The following is a 23,505-nucleotide window of genomic DNA, read 5'->3' as shown; positions in this document are numbered from 1 at the left end:
ATGTAAAGTGAAATGATTATAAACAATCTGTTCCTAGCCCTATTTCTGCCAAGACCTAGGACCTCCCTGGTGTCCCACAGTGATGGGCATTCTTAGGTGATTTTGTGGACTTGTGGGCGTGCACCAGTGTGGTGGGAAGGCAATTTGGTTTCTCAAGCCCAATCCAACGGAATAAACCGAGAAACCTACAGCTTGTACACAGATTAAGCTCTCATTCCAATGGAAAAACAGGAGTTGAGGATGAGGAAACAGATGTGGGATTGGGATGGGAGAGGGAACATTCAGGGGAAGGGCCTCAGGTGACTGTCAGTCAGGGAGGGAGAACAGGTGGAGTGAAGGTCATTGAGGAAGCCCGGGCCTGGGAGTGAGAAAACCCACCGTCCGCACACCTGCCCGATGCAGCCTTCAGAAATGCCCTTGACTTCCAATTTTCAACCTAAACCGGGGAGGTGGTCGGCTCATGTCTGTAAAAGTCCCTGGCGCTTAACGGATGCTCTCCAACCTGAAATGTTGCCCCACCTGTCCCCATCAGACCTTTGCTCTCTCCTTTGTCTCCTGGGTCAAGGGTCTGGGCCAAGTGACAGCCCTACCCCTCTGCTCCAGCTCCAGGACGCCAGAGGAAAGCCCCTCATTTTCCTGAAGTCTCGCTGCACCATCCCTGTCAACTTTATTTCCTTTTTACAGAGGACAGGCCGGAGGCTGGGAGGGCCAGCCGGCTTAGAGGACAGGTCTCCGGGCTCCAGGATCCGCGCTCCTCTCTCTGCAGCATCTGGCATCCCGCCGAGGGCGCGGGTGGCCGGCGGGGCCGTGGCTGTGGGGCTGTCCCTGCTCCTCGGCGCCTCCTCCCTCCCCGTCCCCCACCCGCACCCCTCCCTCCCTCCCCGCGCCACCCCGCCACCCCCGCTACCGCGCGCCTCCACCCGCTCCTCCCCGTGGCCCGGCTCTGCGCGGAAGCTGCGGCTCGGCGAGGGCAGGCGCGGCGCGCACGGCCGGCGGAGGCGACAGCGACCGGACTCAGGGCGTCCGGCGCGGGGAACCGGGCTCAGCCCCGGCCTGCGCGAGCCGCGGCCCTCGTCCACCCGAGGCCGGCCTGGGGGGCCCGCAGGGCGCGCGGAGCGCCGAGTGCGCGTCGGGCTGGGCCCCGCACCCCGGCGCAGGAGCGCGGGCGCGGCGCGGCGGAGCGCGGGGCATGGAGCCGGCCCGGGAGCCCCCCGCGCGGACCCGGCCGCCGCCGCCCCCAGCCGCCCGGCCCGCGCCCGCCCCCGCCGCGCCCAGGCCGCGCTCGCCTGCCGAGGTGGAGGGCCGAGGTCCCGAGGGGCTGCTGCGACGATCCGGGTCGGGTTATGAGGGCAGCACCAGCTGGAAGGCGGCCTTGGAGGGTAAGAGCCGAGCGACCCTACATCACCCCCCGCGCCCACCCCCGGCCCCTTGGCCCAGGGACCAGGCTACCTGGGGACCTGGGAGGCGGGTCAGAGTCACCTTGGCCAAGCTCCCGGAGGGGAGGGCGGAGCGCCCGGGGGATTGACTTCAGGGCCCTCAAATGCCACATGGTGGAGGGAGTGGGGGATGTAGCTAGGGACCACCTATGGTTACAACCTTGACCCTACCTAGACAGCTAACTTATCTTTGACCTTGGGAGCAGGTTTCATGCTCTGAGCCCCAATCTCCTCCAGAACTAAGACGGGGTGTCAGCTACTGAGCGGCTCTCATCTGATGGGCATGTTGAGAGGGCGGCTGAAATCTGTAGTAGTGGAAAGGTTTGGGCAAAGTGACAAAAGCTCTAAGACCAGAGATGGTGCCCATGCCCCGTGGGAAGTTGGGTGGGGGGAGGGTGCTGGTGGTGATGGGGACACATAGGGAGGGGAGATGTCGAGAACATGCCTTAGGCTCTTCCTTGCAAGGTCATGAGTGCCACATACCCCTTCCAGACAGATGGGCTCAGGGAGTGCCCCTGGCTAGGGGGTCACTAGTACAGTACAGTTACTAGTGCAGTACACTAGTACAGGGAGCAGTAACCAAGTGGAAAATAGATTTCAAGTTCATGAGTTCTTCTGGAGAACTTTGTGGCCCCTGGTGGTGGGTGGTGTGGGAGATGTTGCAGCTGGCGTGGGAGAGTGCTGGCCTTCTGGGTCCTCATGACAGCCCCAGGCCAAAGGCTGAGGATCTGGGCAGTATTAATCAGGGAAGCCCAGAGCCGGCGTCACCCAACCCACAGGGACAAAGTCTTAGAACAGGAAGGCTTCCTGGAGTAGGTGATGTCTTAGGTGTGGAGAGAAGACAGGGTGCGCCAGGCTCAAGGACTGACACGTTCAGGGACCAGGGGGCCGGGACTAGCCTGTCCCTTGTGTCAAACCGAACTCTGGAGTACTAGGATGGGGGGAGGGGTGCGAGGAGATGCATCTGGAGGGCCCAGACTGTGGATGGCCACCCAGGCTTTGCCAAAGAGTTTGGACTTTGTTCGGCAGGCGGTGTTGAGAGGTTTTTAAGCCTAGAGTGAGCCAGTGGGTTTGCCCTTGGAAGAGTGGCCAGGTCGGTGAGGAAGGTGGGGTGGTGGTTGGGGGTGGGGGTGGTCGAGGTGGGAGAGGTGGGCGAGGCCTAGCCATTGCTTGCCAGCGCAGGTGCCTTGTCGCGGAGGGAGAGGTGGGCACAGGAATGCTAGCTTTCCACCCAGAGGCTAGAGGGCCAAGGGTGTGGACAAACTCTGCGCTGACTCTGGAGGGAGGGGCAGTCCCACAGTCCCACGCCGGGATGGTGATCCCGGACAAAGGAAGCAGAGATGTTGGATCACGGAGTAGAAGAGCCGTTGCAGGCTGGGAAGAGTTGAGCTGAATAAAGGTGGACAAACCCCTCTCTCTGCCGGGCATTGTTGGATCTGCCTGTGATCCCTGCTTCCCTGCTTCCCTCCCGCCCAAGTTCTTTCTTGAAGTTGCTCACACCTTTTGCCGGTATGTCTTCATTCACTCCTGAGCGCTCCTGCAGGGTCTGCCCTAACCTAACGCCAGCCCCCTGACGGTTAGGACCACTTCAGGGGGGATGTGGCCTCTTTCAATGCCTCTCTGGCTTGCTGGTTCCTATTTTACCTCCTGCCCCGACTTTGACCCATTCTGCTTCCTGCTCCTCACCGGCGCTGGGCCAACCACCTGCAGTTAGGCTGAAGAAGGCAGGAAAATGGCCCAGTGACTGGCTCCTCCACCCCAGCAGAACCTAGCTGCTCCGTGCTTCGTGCCTACTTGTGTCCAGCCTTCCAGCCTTGTCTTGCCTGTCCCGGTGCGGCTCTTTACCAGGTCTGGCTCTGTGTCTCTTGCCACCTCTGGTTCTCCCCTTGGGCTCCCAGCAGCTGCCCACCCTTGATGCCTGTGGTCCTCGAGGGCTCAGCATCTGAAGCTTATGGACATTTATTTACTTTTTTTTTTTTTCTTAAGTAGGGTCCGTGCCCAGCTCAGAGCCCAACATGGGGCTTGAACTCACCACCCTGAGATCAAGACCTGAGCTGGGATCAAGAGTCGGTAGCTCAACTGACTGAGCCACCCGGCATGCCACACCCCAGCGCCCCCCAGCCATGGGCTTTTTCTACAGTAGTTTTAGCATCTGGGGTCCGAGTCCAGGGTGTTCTCCTCCACGGGTGCTCTGAGGGTCTGCTGGGTGTTCCCTTGACCCTCCCATCTCCTGCCAGCAGAGGGGAGCTCAGGGACCGGGACTGGTCTCTCCAGGGTGTCACCCTGTGGACAGAAATCACAGGACTCGGACCGAGGCAGGTTGGTGAGGCACAAAGAACACAAAGTCTGCAGCTGGGTAAACCCACCTTCCGCCACCATGGGCTAGCAGCTTTTCAAACTCATTTGAGCCTCAGTTTCCTTATGTACCAAACTCGTTAATGATTTCTGCCTCTCAGGGCCACACAGAGGGGTAGGCTGTGCAGGTGACCCCTCTCGCCAGCTCTCTGAGCCTGTGATGAGGGAGCGCAGGTGAAACACTTGGACTTCTGGTCTACCTACCTTGAGTCGGCTTCCCCACTCCAGACTGAAGTCCGTGTAATGAGCCCGGTCGGCTGACACTGAGAAACACCCGGGTTGGGGTGACGGGTCTGCGGGTCTGGGAATGAATGGCTGTGTGGCCCTTGCTTAGCCAAGTACCTGTCTTGAGACAAGTGGGAGATTTTTGGACTTGACCAAGCTAAACATTAAGGGGCCCTGAGCTCCTTTATTTCCAAGCAGCTGACATCGCAGAAGCATGTGTTACGCCGGAGCCCGGGCTGGGGGCTTTCACGATACTGTCCCATTTAATCCTCACACATACCCTGCTGGGGCTGGTGAGTGTTCTGCAGGTGAGGAAACAGACTCGGAGGGGCCAAGTGTCTTGCCCAAGGACACAGGTTCGTTGCTAAGGTGTGTCTGCCACAAAGGCCCCCTGCCCTGAGAGTTCTTGTTTCATCCCGCGTGGACCAAGGATTCTGGGCTTCGTGAGGCTCGTTGGACAAAACTGAAGTGTGTTTGGAACACGTGTAGCTCTCCTGCCCGTGCTCCCCTGCCATCTCCAGCCTGGACATATTTTCCTTCCTCATGGGTTAAGTGAAATGGAGAACTTCTTCAATTTAAACCGGGATTAGAGCTCAGGACTCCATGACTTTTCTTAGGTGAACAATTAGCTCTATAAATAGAAAAACAAACAGAAGTTCTCCTGACCAAGACTTCTCTCCTGGTGGCTGTTCATTTTTCCTTCCACCTGCCCCCCAGCCGAGGGGGAGGGGCTGGGAAAGATGACCCAGCGCTTTGGCCTGGGTTCTAGAAAGACTGGGGTGACTGGAGATGGGGATATTTCTGGTATCAGGGGTGGGATGGAGAAGAGTGGCCTGGAGGCGGGGGGTATGGCAGGGGACAGAGTGATTCTGCATATCGCCAGGCTATAGATTTTCCAGGGCTCACCGATTCTGAATTTTTAATGTTGAAAGTTTCTTGATTAGGCATCAACCCACAACTTCCTGATCAAAACCACACACATGCATTTAGCAAAGTCTTTTAAAAATTTAAAAATTACCAAACTCTACATTTGATAGTTTCAAAGAGTCACGACTATGCTCACCAGACTGTGGCTCTGATAACTGAGAGAGGTCAGTGGTGAGTCTCTTCTGGGCCCTGGATGTGAGGGTGAGGGGTCATCTGTCTGGGTTGGGAGCCAGATTCTCAGCGGGCCCTGCTGACATGACGCTTACATCGCCTACCTTTATAAACACAAGCTACTGCGTCCTCCAAGTCCGACTCTTGTGGACCATTGTCTAGAAGGAATGATAATTGAGTTAGACACGTCTTCTGGCTTGAACAGTATCTCCCCCTGCTCTCCCAAAGGGCTGTGTTGAAGAAGCTGAACCACCAGCTCCTGAGAATGGGACCTTATTTGTGAATATGGTCACTGCAGCTGTGACCAGTGAAGACAGGCTCATGTTGGAGTGGGTATGCTCCTAATCCCATAGGACTAGTGTCCTTATAAGATGACAGTCAGAAAGACAGACACCCAGGGAGGTTGTGGGATGAAGAAGGCGGAGCCTGGAATGAGGGGACCGCAAACTGGGATGAGGAAGGTCACCAGCAAACCCTCAGAAGCCGGGAAGAAGCGAGCAAGGACTTCCCTCGCCTTTCGAGGGACTGCGGCCCTGCTGGCGCCTTGACTGGGGACTTGTGGCCTCCAGAAGTGGAAGACAAGAAATTTCCGGTGTTGTGAGTCATCTAGTTTGTGGGGTTTGTTACCACAACCCTAGGAAACGAATACGACCTTGTTTTGGATTGTCCGGCCCCACAGCCATCTTCTGCGAGGGCAGCAGTGAGCAACGAGACGGGACTCCCTCGAGTGTCCTTTTTCTGTCCCCGGTGCTGTATCCAGAGCAGTTGTCCCCAGGAAAGAATGAAGAGCTCCTGGTGGTGTTGGAGAAGCACATGCAGATTCCCAGCACATTTTTCCTCTTTCCTTCCGGAAGCCCGCTGATACGACAGTAAAGGGATTTTTAAAAGGCTGTAAGGACAACAAGAAGAGAGAAGACAATAGCAATACAGTTGGGAGTTAGGCATCAAGGAGGAGTAGCAACTGCTTCCACTGACCTGAGAAGGCTCAGAAAGCCAAGGAGCAACCTGAGTCACGTGCAGGGGCCCCCGAAGTATGGAGATGGGGGGCCCCAGTCATCATGGCAGTGAGTGAAGAGAGGTCTGGAACAGGAGGGCTGGTTGAACATTTTAGAAAGGGTTCAGTTGCCAGGTTCTCTTCCCAGTCCTGGTAGGAGCCTGGAGCTAAACTTGAGAGAGGGTCTCTAGAGGACAGGACATTTGGGGACAAAAAATTAAGGGGACATTTACATAATGAATGCTTAGGATGACCTCTCAGCCTCTCTTGGTTAAGCCCACACTCTTCAGGAGGGAAACAGAAGAGCCTTCTCCAGGAACTCTGGCCCACCCGAGAAGAAAAACCCCAGAAGGTTAGCACTCACAGCACCTTGAGGACCAGCCCAGCCTGGTCACTCTACTGAGACCCCACAGCCGATAAGCCCCTCCCCGGTCTCGGAGGCTCCAATGGACTCTTTCCTCTTGCCTTAACCAGGAGCAAATCACCAAGCATCTCCAGACATCTGAGGAACCTCGATGACATGGAAACTAGAGCCCAAAACACATGAAGAGAAACAAAACAAAACAAAACAAAACAAAACAATTTAGAGGGAAAAAGAGACTACGCAGGGAGAAATAAGCTTTCTGCCCACCTTTCCTCTCCTCCCCCTCCAAAAAACCATCAGTAATATCCTCAAAGAGATAAGAGAAAATATGGCATCATTTTTGAAAGAGATTTATTTATTTACTTTAGGGGCAGTGGGGCGGAGAGAGTCCCAGGCAGACTGTGCTGAGCACGAGTGTGGAGCCCGAGGTGAGGCTGTGTCTTACTGCGCTGAGGTCAGGACCTGAGCCCAAACCAAGTCAGACGCACAACTGACTGCACCACCCAGGAGCTCCAGTATGGCGTCATTAGAAGCAGGAGGCTGAGGCTGCTGGCAAAGAGAGATTCTAAGGTGGCAGCGAGCTAAGACAAAATCAGACCGTCGCAGCAGAAGGTTCTGGGGGCCGCTGCTTCAAGAACATTGTTATGGACTGGACGTTCATGTCCTGTGTGTCAATCAGCAGATGAATGGATAAACAACAACAGCAAATACACATATATGCATATATACATATGCGTATATTCATACAATGGAATATTACTCAGCCATGAAAAGGAATGTCATTCTGACACACGGTACAACATGGATGAATCTTGGAAACATTAAGGGAAATAAGTCAGACACAAAAGGACAAATATAGTATGATTCCACTCATATGAAATCTCCAGAATAGGCAAATTCACAGAGACAGAAAGTAGATTAGAGGTAACCAGGGGCTGGGGGAGATGGGAATCAGGAGTGAAAGCTTAATCAGCACCGAGTTTCTGTTTGGGTGGGTGGTGAGAAAGTTTTGCAAAGAGACAGTGGGGATAGTCGCACAACATCATGAATGGAATTAATGCCACTAATTGTGCACTTAAAAATGGTTTAAAAAGGGTGCCTGGGTGGCTCAGTGTGTTAAAGCCTCTGCCTTCGGCTCAGGTCATGATCCCAGGCCCCTGGGATCGAGCCCCACATTGGGCTCTCTGCTCAGCAGGGAGCCTGAATCTCCCCTCCCCGCCGCCTGCCTCTCTGCCTACTTGTGATCTCTGTCTGTCAAATAAATAAATAAAATCTTTAAAAAAATCATTAAAATGGCAACTTTTAAGTTATGTCTATTTTATGACAATAAGAAAAACCTAAAATAGGGGCACCTGGGTGGCTCAGTCCATTAAGCGTCTGCCTTCTGCTCAGGTCATGATCTCAGGATCCTGTGCTCAAGGCCTGTGTGGGGCTCCAGGCTCAGCAAGGAGCCTGCCCCTCCCTCTGCCCCTCCCTCTGCTTGTGCTCTGTCTCTCTCTCTCTCACTTGGTCTCTCTCTTTCAAGCAAATAAAATCTTTTAAAAAGAGAGAGAAACTTAAATAGAGCCAATGTCTAAAATCTAAAAGGGTTCTTCATTAAAAAGAAAATAAAAATTTTCAGTGATAACAAAAAAACATATAAAAATTAAAAAGGGAGAAGGCAAGGGATCAGGGGAGGTTTTGTGAAGAGGATGGAAGGCGGGGGCAGGGGTGGATTCCAGGGGTAGCAGTGGAGGAGGAGAACTCTGGGAGCAAGGACCCAGCCCCTTGGGCTGTGAGGACGGGCCGGGTCATTTCAACGTGAAACCGGGAGCAGGTAGAGAAGCAGCAGGAGGCAAGAACTGGAAAGCTCTTCGGCCCAGAAGGCAGCTAGTGCAGAGGCTCAGGGGAAGGGTTTTAGGCTACAGGGGCATAGATTCTGACCTGCCCCCCCCAGAATGGCGGCCTGGCTTCAGCCAGTGGCAGATTCCCGCGGTATCAGGACCTGGGGCTTGGCAGTGGGGCGTGGTGGTGGGGTGGGTGGCCGGACACTGAACCGCTTCTTTCTCTCCTCAGACACCACCACACGTCTCCTGCTGGGGGCCATCGCGGTCCTTCTGTTCGCCATCCTGGTGGTGATGAGCATCTTGGGTGAGCATGTGCGGGCTGAGAGCACCCACCCCGGCAAACTCGGGTCTCCCTTGGTAAAGAAAGGTTCCAGACATACCACATATTCCGCGGGGCCCAAAGCCTAGAAAACATTGTGCTGTTTCTAGGTGAGAGTTTAGCCTAAGATAATATATTCACATGACAACTCTCTGTGTCCCCTTTACTAAGTCATGTGGGGGTGTGGCTGGGTGGCTTCAGTACCATTCCGTACGTGCTGCGAGGATGCAGAGCCAACTTGAGGTGAGACAGGCACTGCTTCTTGGAGGAGACGGTTTGGGGACAATGCCGGTAAAGATCACGGTCATTCATTTAACGAACATTCGTGGAGCCCTGCTGTGTGTTAGGCCCCCTAAATGCAGAGGATAGAAAACAAAAAAAGAAAGGATGAATGGGACACCATCTCCCCTGCCCAGTAAGGAGGTGTCACGTGTAGGGGGCTCCCCATGGGGGGACCGTAAGGGAGAAAGGAATAAAAGAAATGGAACCCTTCAAGGACAGGCAAGGCTCTAGGACTGGGAGATTGGGCTGCTTTTTATGGATTCAAGTCCAAGTGTGTAGTGCATTCCGAAGGGTTTGCAAAGTGGTTTCAGTACCTCTGTCTTTAATCTTTGAGAAGCACCCAGAGGCAGGCGCCATGGAAGGGGAGAGAAGTCCAGTGGCAGCTTTAGCTCCCACCAAATCCTCCCCTTCGGGCATGCACATTAATCAGAGGATCTATAAGTTTTTCGAAAAGAATATGGTGACCACCGGTGCCAGCTTGGATTCATGTAGAATAATCACGACAAATTAAATGGGTTTCCTTTTGTCCTCACACTAGGTTGGGGAGGTCAGAGCAATGCGAAGAGAGAGTGTATTGTGATTTTCATAAAGCAGCTGAAATGTACCCACGCCATGGGCAAGACTCCCAGTGGTCTCGCGGCTCACTGAGCAGACAGGCTGGACTGTCGATTATTCGACTGGTGTCGGTGTGGCTGTAGGTCTCTCAGGGCTGGGGTACCACGGGCCGGTTCTTGGCTCTGTCCCTGTCTACACTGTAATCAAACACATGTATGGAAACAAAAAGATACCGATGGATTTTGTCGGTGATACAAGGATGCTAAGGGTGACAGATGAAGGGTGCTTAATATGAGAGGTGGGAAAAAAATCAAGACTATAATCTATCTTTCAAAACGCAAATGAGCCAACGTGAATGAGATAAAGGTGGAAGAAATAAAAATAAGACCTTCGGACAGATTTAAAAGGTGACTGATACCTGTTCTGGACACAGGGGAGAGCTGGCTTGGAAACAGATCCCATGAAAACAATCGAAGGGTGTGTTCCGCCCGCCCAGGGAAGTGCACGTCTGCACGTACCCGCCGATTCCTTTCCTGGAAGCGGTCTGCAGACTGGCAAGCTGGCAGCCACTGGAAGGAGTGTGGCCGTCACTGTTGCTGGGCCTGGGGCCACAACTGGCATGTTCCAGTCTGTTCTGGGGGCAGCATTTGGGTGCCGATGTGGACACATCGCAGTGAGCCAGGCAGGATGGAGAAGAGTGTGGATAGTTCCCCTGCAAGAAGCTGTGGAAGAGAGGGTGTCTGTTTAAACCTGGACGAGGGGAGGCTGGTGAAGGTGAGCCGGGCTTGCTCTGGGTCACTCAGAGGCCGATCCTAGGTCTGTATGGCTGGGTCCCAGAGAGGCAGGTGGGACTCAGACCCGAGAAAGAACTTGACAGCAGCGCAGTAGTGGACCAGGTTGAACTGTTAGCTAATGAGGGTGTGGCCAATGAGATCAGACCCTCGGAACCTGCCGAGGGTTCCCACTGTGGAGAGCGTGTACACGTGGCCTCCAGGTCCTTCCTAAATCTGTGTTTCTGGGCTTACATGCCCCCAGGAAGTCTGGGGAGAGAGAGGAGGTCTTGACCCAGGGCTGAAACTGCTGGCACTTCCCCTTGGCGGTCATGCCCCTGCCAATCTCCCCAGTTTCCCTGTTTATTGGGTCACCAACCTTCTCCCCCGCTGGGCACCGTGAGAGGGGCTCGCCTGGGGAGACGGCTGCACCACGCAACCCCGGAGGGCACCAGCGTTTGGCAGGTGGAGGGAGCATTGGGTCACCGAGTGGGATTCCTGAGGCGGGAGCCAGGCATGCTGTCAGATTTGAGTCCGTCCCCTCACCCCCGTCTCCCCTTCAGCTTCCAAGGGCTGTATCAAGTGTGAGGCACCCTGCCCGGAGGACTGGCTACTCTACGGAAGGAAGTGCTACTTCTTTTCTGAGGAGCCGCGGGACTGGAACACGGGCAGGCAGTACTGCCACACCCACGAGGCTGCGCTGGCTGTGATTCAGAGCCAGAAGGAGCTGGTGAGCACTGGGCCGGGGGTGACCTCTGGGGACAACCCCACTCCTAGGGTGTGGCGTCCCTTGCGACATGTTTCCAGAGCATGCGCAGCATGGGGTGTGCTGGTGAGCTCCGTGGGGTCCGAGCACGTCTCCAAGGGGCTCCTGTTTCCACCGCCATGGTGAAGGCCAACGATTTCAATCCAAGGCTGGCTTGCTGAGCCCAGCTCAGTATCCTAAAGTGTGAGCATCTCCAATTATAAATGCCCTTGTGAATGAGGAACACACTGGCACCTTCTACGCGTCCAAATCAGGGCGTGAGCTCCCGCTGAACACCCAAAACAGTTTTCTCAGTAGGAAAGCGCAAGAAACACAATGAGTCTGTTGATCTGTTTTGGATTTTGAGGGTAACAGTGGTATGGAAATTCAAAGTTGCAGGTAATCGCAAAGTCACTTCTGCTTGTCTCTGATACACAGTGTAGTAGTATCTCCCTGCTGCAGAGAAGGCGGAGAAGCCAAATGAATGTTGCAGTCTGTCCCAAATAATCCATTAAGTGGGCAATCCCAGGCTTCCTGCCAATCAGGAACCCTGACTGGTTGGCTGGACCACAGAGGTAGGAAGACAAACCTTGTCCAAGGCTTCCTGGTCCAGTGGGCATGCTCGCAAGTGCTGGGAGGGGTCAGCGTGAGTGCTGGACGCTCGGTGACCCCAGCTCCTTGTTTGCAGGACGCAGTGAGGGATCCCCCTTTCAGGGTCTTTATATCCCGGGAGCCAGTCTTCTCAGCTGAGGTTAGTCCAGGGATGTATGAACAGTTAGGAAACCACAGATGACTGGGGTTTCCCTCTTTCCTTGATACAGGAATTTATGTTCAAGTTCACACGGAGGGAGCCCTGGATTGGCCTGCGCAGAGTCGGGGATGAATTCCACTGGGTCAACGGCGACCCGTTTGACCCGGACACGTGAGCTGAGGCTTCATCTTCTGGCTGCTGATCTTAGGCTAGGGGAAGCCTGGCCCCCCGGACACAGCCTCATGAGGGAGAACCAGTGGGTTTGTGCTAGCTAGAGCTCTAACCTCCAGGGTCAGCAGCGTGTGACCGAGAGAATGATAATGAAGACGGCTTTACTTCTCCCCCTCTCCGCTAATGTCCAGCCTGGTTTGGCAGCTCCACTGTATGTAATCATCAGAGCTTCCTGCTGCGGGGCCCAGGCTCTTTCCATCTTGTGGCTCCCCGTCTGGGGAGCGGCTCGTCTGTGTGGCTCTGTGTGGCTCAGAGGAGAGAGAAGACAAGACCCAGATGTCCCTTGGCGTTGGCCAGAACTTAGCCCCATGACCACAGCTGCCTGCTGGGGAGGGTTGGGATGGAGCCTCTATTCGGGGCAGCCGGTGTTGCCTAAACATTAATCTTATGGAAGAAAGGGGCTCTGCCGCCGGGGTACCGTGAGCACTCCCTTAGAGAAAACAGCACCTGAGGATGCTGGCGGTGTGAGCAGTGGTGGGATTGCTTGTGTGGCCCAAGGGATGTGGACGTGGAGAGTGTGGTGGCATGGCAGGTGTGCAATGACAGGGACTGATTTGTGGAGTGCTGGTGGCAGGGGACGTGCGTGGTGGGGGTGGTGACTGTGTGTATGGGGGAAGCAGTCCAGGCTTAGGGGAGCACGGTGGGGGGCATACAGGGGAACAAGAACCTCAGTTTCTAGTCCAGCCCCGAAGGCTGGAAGCATAGGCCCTGAGGAGCTGAGAGGCGGGGTACAGCGGCTCACCTGAGGATGATGATGCAGCAGGGTCCCCAAGGCAGGAGAAGTGGGAGGCACCCAAGACCCCCAGCCCTCCACCACGGCTGGGAGCTGGTGATCAGCCACTTTCCCATCCAAGGCGGGCTTAGGGCTTAGCGTTCAGGCGACGAGCAATCTGTCAGCGTCTTCCCTTCTGGCTCCTGTGCCCTTCGTTGTGCACCCCTCTTCGTCCTCATTGTTCCTTCCTTTTTTTCCTTTTCCTTTTCTCCTTCATCCCAGATCTATCCTTAGAGCTGCTGAGAAGTCTTGCACTTTCTGCCTCTCTCTCTCTTCTTCTGGAAGCTTCCTGCTCCCTGAACCTGGGAGAGCCCTGGAGGCTGGGGTTCCCAGTGTGCTCACCATCTGCCAACCAGAGGACCTTTAGGCGTGTTGCTCTGGCACTGTGGTGGTCCTGCCTGGCACCCCCTCTTGAGGTCATTTTGGTGTCCTCTTGTGAGACCCCGGCTCCAGCCCTGGCAGGGATGTCAGGTCAGGGTGACTAAGGTTGAGAAGAAATCTTGTAATTCAAAAGGAAATGATTTTAGGTAAAAAGAACCCCCATCCCCCCATCTACTGATGACGTTAGCCAACACCAGGGTGAGTCAGGTCCGCTCCTGTGAGATAGCTTCATTTGGCTCGTCTCTGCTGGGCTCTTCCTGTGCTGGACGCTGGGTGCTGTAGGGGAGCCCAGATGAGGGGGCATGGAGCCCACTGTGTGGGTGCTGACCGCCTGGGGGACAGGCAGGGACAGACGGACACAGGCCTCCATGTCCCACGGTGCAGGCAGCTGCTGTGGGGAGGGAGGCTGGGCAGAGGGTGGTCCTGACCCAGATTCTGACTCATGGGACGAGTGAGCTGACTGGAAGGCTGCGGAAGCAGGATGGGAAAGCGCAGGGCGTGTTCAGGAGACGTCTGTGGGCATGCTCAGGATGGCTGGAGCTGTGGTGCACACAGCAGGCAGACAATGGGGGGATACATTAGAAAGTTCTGTAGGGGCTAAAGGTATTAGAAGGTGGATCCAGAGGGAGGGACAGGTCGCAGGGCCTCCAGGGCCACCCAAAGACGGGCTACGTGTGCCAGGTTGTAAGCGCCTGCTCTCTTGTCTTCTGGCCGCAGATTCCCCATCTCGGGCCTGGGAGAGTGTGTCTTCGTGGAGCCCACCAGGCTGGTGTCAACCGAGTGTCTGATGACCCGGCCCTGGGTGTGCAGCAAGACGGCCTACACGTGAGCGGGGTCAGGCCAGAGGCGGGCCTCCAGCCGGGCTCCGAGACCGGCCTGGCCCCAGCTCATCTCCACAGCGAAGCAGTGGAGGGTGCCCTCCACCCCCGGCCCCTGGTCCAGGTCCCACAGCCCTGGCTCCTCATCTCCTTGGCCCCAGGCAGGTCCTGCGGCTCAGCTGTTAAATCCCACGTGCTCAGTAGTGTAGGCATTCCCAAGACACACACACGCACACGTATACACGCCTGCACAGGCATGCACACAGTCCCTTCTCAAGTTCAGAGTCCACTCTTGGTCACCCCAAGTCCCTCCCTGGCCCCGCGCTGGAACATGTCTCCCCCACGCGGCCCTGGTGCTTGGAGGAAGGGTGGGCGCTGACGCAGACCGCGTTTCTGTCTGCACCGTCACTTCTCCCCTGGGATCTGGGGAGGCCAGCAGGCGGGCTTCCCCGGCCCCCTCTATCTTCCCTCTCTGCCTGGCCCGGGGTTCTCAGGCAGGCTCCTGCTGTGTCTGTGGTGCTGTCATGTTGGTCACTGGCAGAATAAAGAGAAGACTGGCATCCAGAGGAATCGGCTGCCCTTTGTTCCAGGGTCATGGGTTGGGGGGGTGGGGGCAGAGGCACACATCTCTGGGGGCCTGTCTGCGGGGAGCCACCACTGAGATGCACCCGATCTAGCATGGCAGGTGATGATGTGTAGGAGCCGAGGACCAAAACCCATTCTGTGGCCTCAGGACCACTTAATGTGGCGGGGCTGCCGAGTTATTCTTAGAGGCTCGGGGGATGTGCTCCGTCTGGGTCCTTCATCACTGTGCAACTCAAGATGACAAATTTATTCACATCACACCTACCACGTGCCAGAAACCACACCACGCGTGGGGAGCAACAGCTTTATCCCCCAAGGAGCACACAGGGAGCAGAGGCAACAGCTTGGGAAGCACCAGAATGTTCTAGAACACACTTGAGGGATGGTTTATTCTGTCTCAGGGGAGAAGGAGGATGAAGTGAGCAGGAGGATTAGCCGTGCAGAAAAGATGGTGGTCATGGGGGGGTAGGATAAGAGCGTGTGTAGGTCCTAGGGCCTCTGATCTTCCTTGATCTGCCTGGGGAGGAAATGGGGGTCCAACATTTCCCCTGGGCCTGTAGAGGCTCCAAGTGCCACCACCCCAACATACACACACACACCTGGAGCCCCAAAGCTCACCCTAGTACGGCCCAGGCTTCCCCAGCCTCCTCTCAGGTGAATTTGGGTCCTGGCCCACTTTCAGAAAATAGCTCAGAGGGAAACCAAGTCCTGCTCTGCTCTGCTCAGTCCTTTTACTGCTGGGTTTTCAGACAAAACTATCAGCTTGGTTTTGTTGAACTTTCTGCCTGCTTTCCAGATATCTTAGTAGAATATGGACATTTTTGTGATTTCGTCTTTTGTCTTTAGTGGGAAAGCAGTGAGGAACCTGATGTAGAATAGAGAGGTGACAAGCGACTCAGCATGGGGGTGGTGGGGCCCCGTGGGGGTGGCAGGAAGCCCACCACCTCCCCTGTGCGTGTGGGAAGCCTGTCTGGGGGCTGAGGACTGAGGAAATGGTCAGCAGCAGCATCGGCTACTGGGGTGTGGGGGTTGGGGGGAGTCTCCTTCCCACTGATTCTCAGTCATGCACAGGCCATGGTCCCTCTTCCCCTCAAAGATGGCGAGGCTCAAAAGCCTTGTAGGTGGTACCCACAGAAATGTCCGAGGCAGGAAATGCTGCCACAGGGGGCGAGGGTCCCTAGCAGGGTCCAAAGGTCTGGAGGAGGGGTCACGGCCTGCCAGGGCTTCTGAGCTGTGCCCTTGTCCTGCGGTGGGGTGGAGGGGGCGCTCCCGTGGGGAGAGCTGAGCAGTGAGGGGGCTGGGAAAGGAGCAGCGGGACGACAGGGATGGTGAACCCGTGGTATTCACATCCGTTGTCCAAAGCCTGCCACCAGCTGCTTCCAAGTCTGCACTGCCAGATAAGCTCTTCTGACCTTGGGTTTGTCCTGGGAACACACCACAATTCTAAATCAGTTTAGCGGCTAAAGGAACACTGACTCGGGGTCGCCAAGGTTTTCAGAGTTTTCCCATCAGGTGCCTACTAAGGAAGGAAGCACGAGACAGAAACCAAACACTGGCACGCCAGAATTCAGAAACCTCCTTCCCAAGGTTAGACAGCGGCCAAGCTCCTCACTCCCCCCACGTGGGCTGAGCCCGCAGGTTTGCGCGGCTGCGGGGCCCGGTGCTGTGCTCTTGGCGGCCACAGGGGGGCAGCACCGAGGGCGGGCATCCCGCCGGTTTCCGACCCTCCCCCAGCCCTTCCCGCCCCCCCACCGTCCCTGTCCCCCGCCTTCCCCAGGCCCCACTCCCGAGCCCCGTGCGAAGGTTCTTCCTTGCCGAGGCGTGCCCTGGCGTTGAGAGTGTGCTCACCTTGGAGCCTGGGCCGCCGCTCCCTGGGTGGATTTGAACCCAAACGCCAGTCCGGTCTTCGGTGACCCCCTGCAGCGGGCAGGGCCCCGTAGAAGGCTGAGCACTCACAGCAGGCGCTCCTCAGACGGCCTCTGGGGAGACGGAGGGCGACAGGGAGGACTGGGTGAGCGTGCGGGCGCTGGGCCGCCAGGTCAGCCAGTGTCCCCCTCGCGCGTCTCCTGCCCGCCCGCGGTTACAGAGGAGCAGACTCAGAGAGGTTGAGGGGCTGCCCCGCGTCACACAGCCACGGGGTGGTGGAGGCAGGGTTTGAATCTACCCCCACCTCACAGGTCCTTGGGAAGCCACTTGTGTGGCGGGCATGTCCCTTGCCCAGCCCGCTCTGAGGCCAGTTCTGGCGAGGGAGGATTGGGAGGGTGTCCGTGTGGGGGTGCGGGGCCACCCTGGCAAAACAAGGTGGATGCCCATAGGCAATTCTTTCTCGGGACACTTTTGTCTCCTTCATAGGATTTCATTCAAATTAACCACAGCTGGTGGGGGTGAGGCAAATGACTTCTGTCCTTTTCCTTCGTCAAGGTCGGGCTGGAGCCTCCCCCAGAGGCCTTGGGGGAACCACAGCAGCTCCCTTCCCCCAAACCTCCAGCACTTTAAGACTGAGCATCTCCCGGGACCGGAGTCTCCCGGCCTTGTCGTCTGTGACTCCTCTCTGCACCATCTGACTGCGCCGTCATCTGATTGTAAACCGCTGGAGAGCAGGGATTGTGTTGGTGGCCTCTCCTGCCACACACGGCTCCTGCTCCGAAGATGGTTCCCATGACAGCAAGATTGCCCACAGCGCCTGGAACCCGTGTGCCACCGCCAGAGGGGGCAGAGGCTGGTGTGGTCACTGTTCTTTAAGCTTTGGTGGCTATGCTGTGGTTTTAGAGGGACAGCAGAGATGAATCTTTAATATGCTTTTTTGTAGACGTTTTATTTATTTGACAGAGATCAAGAGTAGGCAGAGAGGCAGGCAGAGACAGAGAGAGGAAGGGAAGCAGACTCCCTGCTGAGCAAAGAGCCCGAGGCAGGGCTCGATCCTAGGCCCCTTAGATCATGACCTGAGCCGAAGGCAGAGGCTTAACCCACTGAGCCACCCAGGCACCCCTTTAATGTGCTTTGCTTCAGTTAAATGAGCTCACTCACATTCCCTCAGCGTGCGCATCCTGCCTGGGCTGGGGGGTGGGGGGTGGCCCAGTGCAGTGAGGGAGAGCTGCCTCAGCCTCCAAAATGTCCTTGACACCCAGAGTCCGCAATGGGGACATGGCTGAGTGGAAACCAGGCTGACTGGGCTTGGCCGCTGAAGGTTCCCGGGCCCGCCAGGATAACCGTGCTAATGTCACTGCGTCATTCTGTAAAACATGACCTGGTTTTCAGAAAGGCCCACTGTCTGCTGAGCGCTCACACCAGGAGGGGGTGGAAGTGGGTGAGGGACCTGCCCTTTCTTTCTTCGTGGTCTGTAGCGTATGGGACTCAAGGTGGGGGCATCTGGAAAGCCTCCTCCCACCTTCGTCAAAGATCCCTGCTCTCTGGAGGGGCAGCCTGGAGTGGACACATGCTGGATCTGGCTCCTGAGACTAGTCTGGGGCTGCCTCTACCGACCAGGAGGTGTGGAGCCTGGGCCATATTGCTAAGCCTCTCCGACCCCAGGCTTCACCTCCGTAAAGTAGAAATCGCACCTGCCCTGTATCCCTCACAGTGTTTTGAGAATTGTACGGGTTAGACTTTCAGGGGTTAGAAATTATCTACCCCATTCTCACCACCCACGAGGCCCAGAGAGGTTAAGTAACATCTCCAGGGTCACACAGATAGTGGCAGAGCTAGAACTCAGGTCTGTGGCCCTCCTGCTCCCTGTTTATACTCTTATCATTGCACATGCCCTGCTTTATTTGTTTACTTGTTCATCATCCTTGCAGAAGTGTAAGTTCCTAGAGGGCAGAGGTCCACTCTCACACTCCTTTGTTTCTGCAGCATCTGGTACATACAGACGGTGCTCAATAAATATGCGTTGAACTAAACTAACCTTGACTGCTAGTTCCAGCGCTCTTTCCTCTACCCATGCTGTCTCTGATCCTAGAAACCTGTACTTCCAGCTCAGTCTCCCACAAAGTATGAAAACTTGCAGATGTGTTAGAAAGATGCTCAACCACCTTCCCCTTCCCATTAGGGTCCTGTGGTTCATAGCACAGAACCCATCTGAGCAAATACAGACACATAAGACAAAATTGGAATAAGGGTAACAGCTAACATGAATAGAGAGGTGAGTAGGGCCAGGAACTGTGTTAAGTCATACATGAAGTGCCAGCCCCATGGTAAGTGCTTAAAAAAAGGTACTATTTGAGCACCTGGGAGACTCAGTTGATTAAGTCTTTGACTCCTGATCTCGGCTTAGTCCTTGATCTCAGGGCTGTGAGTTTGGGTCCTGCATTGGGCTCCACAATGGGCCTGAAGGCTACTTAAAAAAAAAAAAAAAAAAAAAAAAAAAAAAGTATTACTATCTTCTTTAACTATAATGCGAGTTGAGTAGAATATTAGAGTATGCTAGCAGCTTCTGCCAGGATGCCCAAATTTCAGAGGTTAACAAAGTAAAGATCTTTTTTTTTTAAGCTCATGCCATAGACTAAACGCATCAGTGATGGGGAACAGCTTTGCTCTGTCTGGTGCCTTTGGATGTAGCGGTTCACACTGGATGTGTTTCAGAAGTTGTGGTAGATGGGAATGCCAGCAAGCCTTTTCACTGTCCTTCTGGGCACACGGAAAGATTGTAGTTCCCAGTCTCTCTGCAGTTAGGTATGCAGTGACTTGCTTTAGCCAAGAAAAAGCTGCACATGTCATTTCCAGGTGAAAGCATTTTTTTTTAAAACTTACTTTTTAATTTTTTATAAACATATATTTTTATCCCCAGGGGTACAGGTCTGTGAATCACCAGGTTTACACACTTCACAGCACTCACCAAAGCACATACCCTCCCCAATGTCCATAATCCCACCCCCTTCTCCCAAACCCCCTTAAAAAACTTACTTTAAATTCAATTAATTAACATATAATGCATTGTTTCAGGGGGACAGGTCTGTGATTCATCAGTCTTATATAACACTCAATGCTCCTTACAACACATCCCCGCCTTAATGTCCATCACCCAGTTACTCCATCCCCCTTACCCCTCCCCTCCAGCAACCCTCAGTTTGTTTCCTATGATTAGGAGTCTCTTATGGTTTGTGTCCCTCTCTGGTTTCGTCGTTTCATTTTTTCCTTCTCTTTCCCTAAGATCCCCTGCCTTGTTTCTTGAATTCCACATATCAGTGAGATCATATGACAATTGTTTTTTTCTGATTGATTTATTTCACTTAGCATAATACCCTCTAGTTCTATCCACGTTGTTGCAAATGGCAATATTTCATTTTCTGATGGCTGAGTGATATTCCATTGTGTGTATATAATATATAGAACATAATGCATCTTCATTCATTCATCTGTTGATGGACATCTGGGCTCCTTCCATAGGTTGGCTACTGTGGACATTGCTGCTATGAACGTTGGGGTGCAGGGGATGCTTCGGATCACTACATTTGTATCTCTGGGGTAAATATCCAGTTGTGCAATTGCTGGGTCGTGGGGTAGTTTTATTTTCAACTTTTTGAGGAAGCTCTATGCTGTTTTCCAGAATGGTTGCACCAGCTTGCATTCCCATCCAGGTGGGAGCATTTAAGAACCAAAGCAGGGGTGCCTGGGTGGCTCAGTGGGTTAAAGCCTCTGCCTTCGGCTCAGGTCATGATCCCAGGGTCCTGGGATCGAGCCCCGCATCGGGCTCTCTGCTCAGCATGGCAGGGGGCTTGCTTTCCTGACTACTTGTGATCTCCATCTGTCAAATAAATAAATAAATAAATTCTTAAAAAAAAAAAAAAAAAAAGAACCAAAGCAGACTTCTTCAAATGTTCCCTCCTTTCCCCAACCATGACTTGTTTATTTGGAAGCTTTATAAGGTTGAGACATCCTGGAATGCTAAGCCGCTATGTAGAGGATGGGTTTCCTGGACGGTTCTCGATCTGCAGCAAACTGTGTGTGTGAGAAATCAAGCCTCTGAGACTTGCGCCGACCATAGCCTGTCTTCCCCTCCACAAGCCAGGGGCCAGCCAGGAGGTGGCACGCACGCTGCCCACAGACCACTGGCCAGGACAGTCGTGGGAGGCTGAGCAGGGCAGTCTAGTCGATTCTGTGCATTGGTGTCATCGATCAATTTTGGAAAATTCTTCACCTTTACCTAAATAATTTCTCCGGCCTCACCCATCTTTTCTTCTCTCTTCCCGGGACTCCAGTGAAGGCTGTTGGATATTATCACATGGGGCTCTAATGCTTTATCTTTTTTTGTTTGTTTTTTGTCACTTGTACCAACAAAGCCGGGATTACACTGGATCTGTAAATCAGTGTGGAGACCTATGCCATCTTAATAATGTGACTATTCCATTCAACAGTGTAGATCTCTCCATTTTTAAAAAGTCTTTTAAAAATTTCAGAAACTTGTTACAAGTTTTAAGGGTGGAATTTCTGCATATATTTTTAAAAAACTTATCCTCAAGCGTTTTCAGGTGGCTAGGAAGATGGCAGACGTGCAGGCTGAGCACATCAACCGAAAGCAGTGAACCATCTTTCAAAATAAGAAGTGGGTCCTGCTTGGAGGAACTGGCAAGGAGAAGCTCCTGTGATCCTACAAAAACATCGGTTTGGGCTCCAAGATGCCCAAGGAGGCCACTGAGAGCACCTTGATGAGACAAGAGGGACAAGAGACGCCCCTTTCCCGGCAATGTCTCCATCCAAGGGTGGATTCTGTCCAGTGTGGTGACCACGGTGAAGACACCGAGGACCTCTGTCATCTGCCGAGACTACCTCTGCTACCCCCAAAACTACAAGCTCTTTGGGAAAGGACATAAGCATATGTCTGTGCACCTGTCCCCTGCTGCAGGGATGTCCAGATCGGTGACATCATCGCAGTGGACGAGTGCCGGCCCTTGAGCGAGACTGTGCATTTAAAGGTGCCCAAGACACCAGGGCTGCTGGCACCAAGAAACAATTCCAGAAGTTCTGAGATTAGACATTTGCCCACATCCCCAAAGAAAATAATTTCCCAACTAAAAAAAGAAAAACTTATCTTCAAATAATTTTTTCATGCTTCTACAATTTAAAAAAAATATTTCACAGTCCAACTGTTTGTCACTGGTATAAAGAAATAGAATCAATTTTTGTGTATTGACCGTTCCTCCTACAGTCTTGCCAGATTGACGTGCTAGCTTGAGTAGATCTTTTTGCAGACTGCTTAGGGTTTGTAATGGCAGGATTATGGCACATTTTATTAAAGCATAACATGGGGCATCACCTTTCCGGCTCCTGAGATCAATTTCCCTATCTCTCTGTCCAGCTGCTAAGCCAATGCTATGTATTCTCTCTGGTTTAGACGTTACAGCAGGACCTCGCTTTCAGGGACTGGTGTCTGTATGAATCGGGATAGCTTAGTTGTTACAATAAACAACCCTAAAATTGCAGAGTCTTAAATATAATAATAATGCTCGTAAATCTAGGGAATGAGCTGAGGTTGCTGGAGTGGAGGTGGGTGGGGGGATGGGGCCACTGGGTGAGCGGCGGTAAGGACGACACGGGATGTGACGAGCACTGGGTGTTCTACCCAAAGGATGAATCACCAAATTCTGCCCCCAAATTAAGAATACACTGTAGAGGGGTGCCTGGGTGGCTCAGTGGGTTAAAGCCTCTGCCTTCGGCTCGGGTCATGATCCCAGGGTCCTGGGATCGAGCCCCGCATCGGGCTTTCTGCTCAGCGGGGAGTCTGCTTCCTTCTCTCTCTCTCTGCCTGCCTCTCTGCCTACTTGTGATCTCTGTCAAATAAATAAATAAAATCTTAAAAAAAAAAAGAATACGCTGTATGTTAACTAACTTGAATTGAAATAAAACAAAAAAGTTATAAGACCATTAAAAATCTATATAAAACAAAAATACTTATTTCTTGCTCTTTTGTGGTTTTGTCCCATGTGGGTTTATGAGGAGGTCACTCAGTGTCCTGGGCTGCTTCTGTCTGGAGGCCCCACCGTGTCTAGGCCCTCAGAGTCCTTCATTGGATCTTCCTCATCTGGCCAGAAATGGAGGGAAGAGAGTGTGGATAAATGCGTGACCGTTTTTTTAGGGCCCCATTCCGGTCACATTTTTCTGCAGAGCAAGCGAGGACATATAATCTAGCTGTGTGTTCAGTAAGAGGAGGACTTGGCTTTGGGGTTTATGTGGCCAGTCTTTGCCAGATGTAGTATTATGGCCATTTTACAGTTAAGGAAACTGAGGCTCAAGAGAGTCAGGGATTTCCCAGCTTTCACGGGTCATGGACAACAGCTCCTGGAACTGAGCCCGAATACGGGAGACTCCCACGCTCCCGAATCATATGCTGTCAATACAACCTTCTCTCCTATGCCTCCCTCCCCGGTTCCTGGGCTAGCTTTCTTTTCTTTTTTTCATTTTTAAAAAATGGTATTATTTTTAATTTTTTATCCTTTCTCAAGTTTTCATTTAAATTCCGGGTAGTTAACTTACAGTGTAGTATTAATTTCAGGTGCAGAACTCAGTGAAGCTTCAGTTCCATACGACACCCGGGGCTCAAGGCCTGCGCTCTCTTCAGACCGGTGCTGTTTCGTTTTCCTCCCAGCTCGGCTTCCTCCAGACGGCCGGCTTTTCCTTCTGGCCTTTGAGCTACCTGCTGGTGCTTTGTGTTTTCCCGAGCAGCCCGGTCCACAGGCTTAGTCTGCAATGGGTAAGGATCCTGAGAGCCACTGTAATAAAACACAAGACATTTAAACAGAACAGAAGAAGACACAAAAGCTGATGTCAAGTGTTATCCTTCCAGGAGTACCTATCCTCCTGCGTTGTTTCAGACGTGCTGTCACACGCCAAAGTCTCGTGAGAAAGGACTGCGGGGCTCCTCTAGATCGGCACCTGTAAAACCACAGTGGAAACCTGGAGTTGGATGGTCTCACGATACAGGCTGTCCAGCTCCTCGATGTTTCTTCCCTACGGAATGGGGATTAGGGTTGTCGCTGGGCAGGAGGTTTTTTCCAACTTCAAG

At 53.7% G+C, this 23,505-nt stretch overlaps 1 protein-coding gene and 1 long non-coding RNA gene across 2 annotated transcripts; one reads left to right on the top strand and one right to left on the bottom strand.

Annotated features, from left to right (window-relative positions):
* Positions 1-706: 706 nt before the first annotated feature.
* CLEC2L (C-type lectin domain family 2 member L) lies at positions 707-14,488 on the top strand. The gene is made up of 5 exons (XM_082693961.1): positions 707-1,379; positions 8,528-8,602; positions 10,788-10,954; positions 11,791-11,891; positions 13,822-14,488. The coding sequence occupies exons 1-5, from the start codon at positions 1,190-1,192 to the stop codon at positions 13,931-13,933; spliced, it is 645 nt and encodes a 214-aa protein (XP_082550087.1). The 5' UTR covers positions 707-1,189; the 3' UTR covers positions 13,934-14,488.
* Positions 14,489-14,879: 391 nt separating this feature from the next.
* Positions 14,880-16,935, bottom strand: LOC309845682. Its single transcript, XR_014301416.1, has 2 exons — positions 16,356-16,935; positions 14,880-15,931 (listed from the first exon to the last, which is right to left on the bottom strand). It is a non-coding gene; the product is annotated as an uncharacterized lncRNA (long non-coding RNA).
* Positions 16,936-23,505: the final 6,570 nt, after the last annotated feature.

This window comes from Mustela nivalis (assembly GCF_964662115.1).
Source record: "Mustela nivalis genome assembly, chromosome: 12".
Lineage (NCBI taxonomy): Eukaryota > Metazoa > Chordata > Mammalia > Carnivora > Mustelidae > Mustela > Mustela nivalis.
Note: the sequence above shows the minus strand (reverse complement) of the source record. Positions and strands in the feature narration are given on the sequence as shown.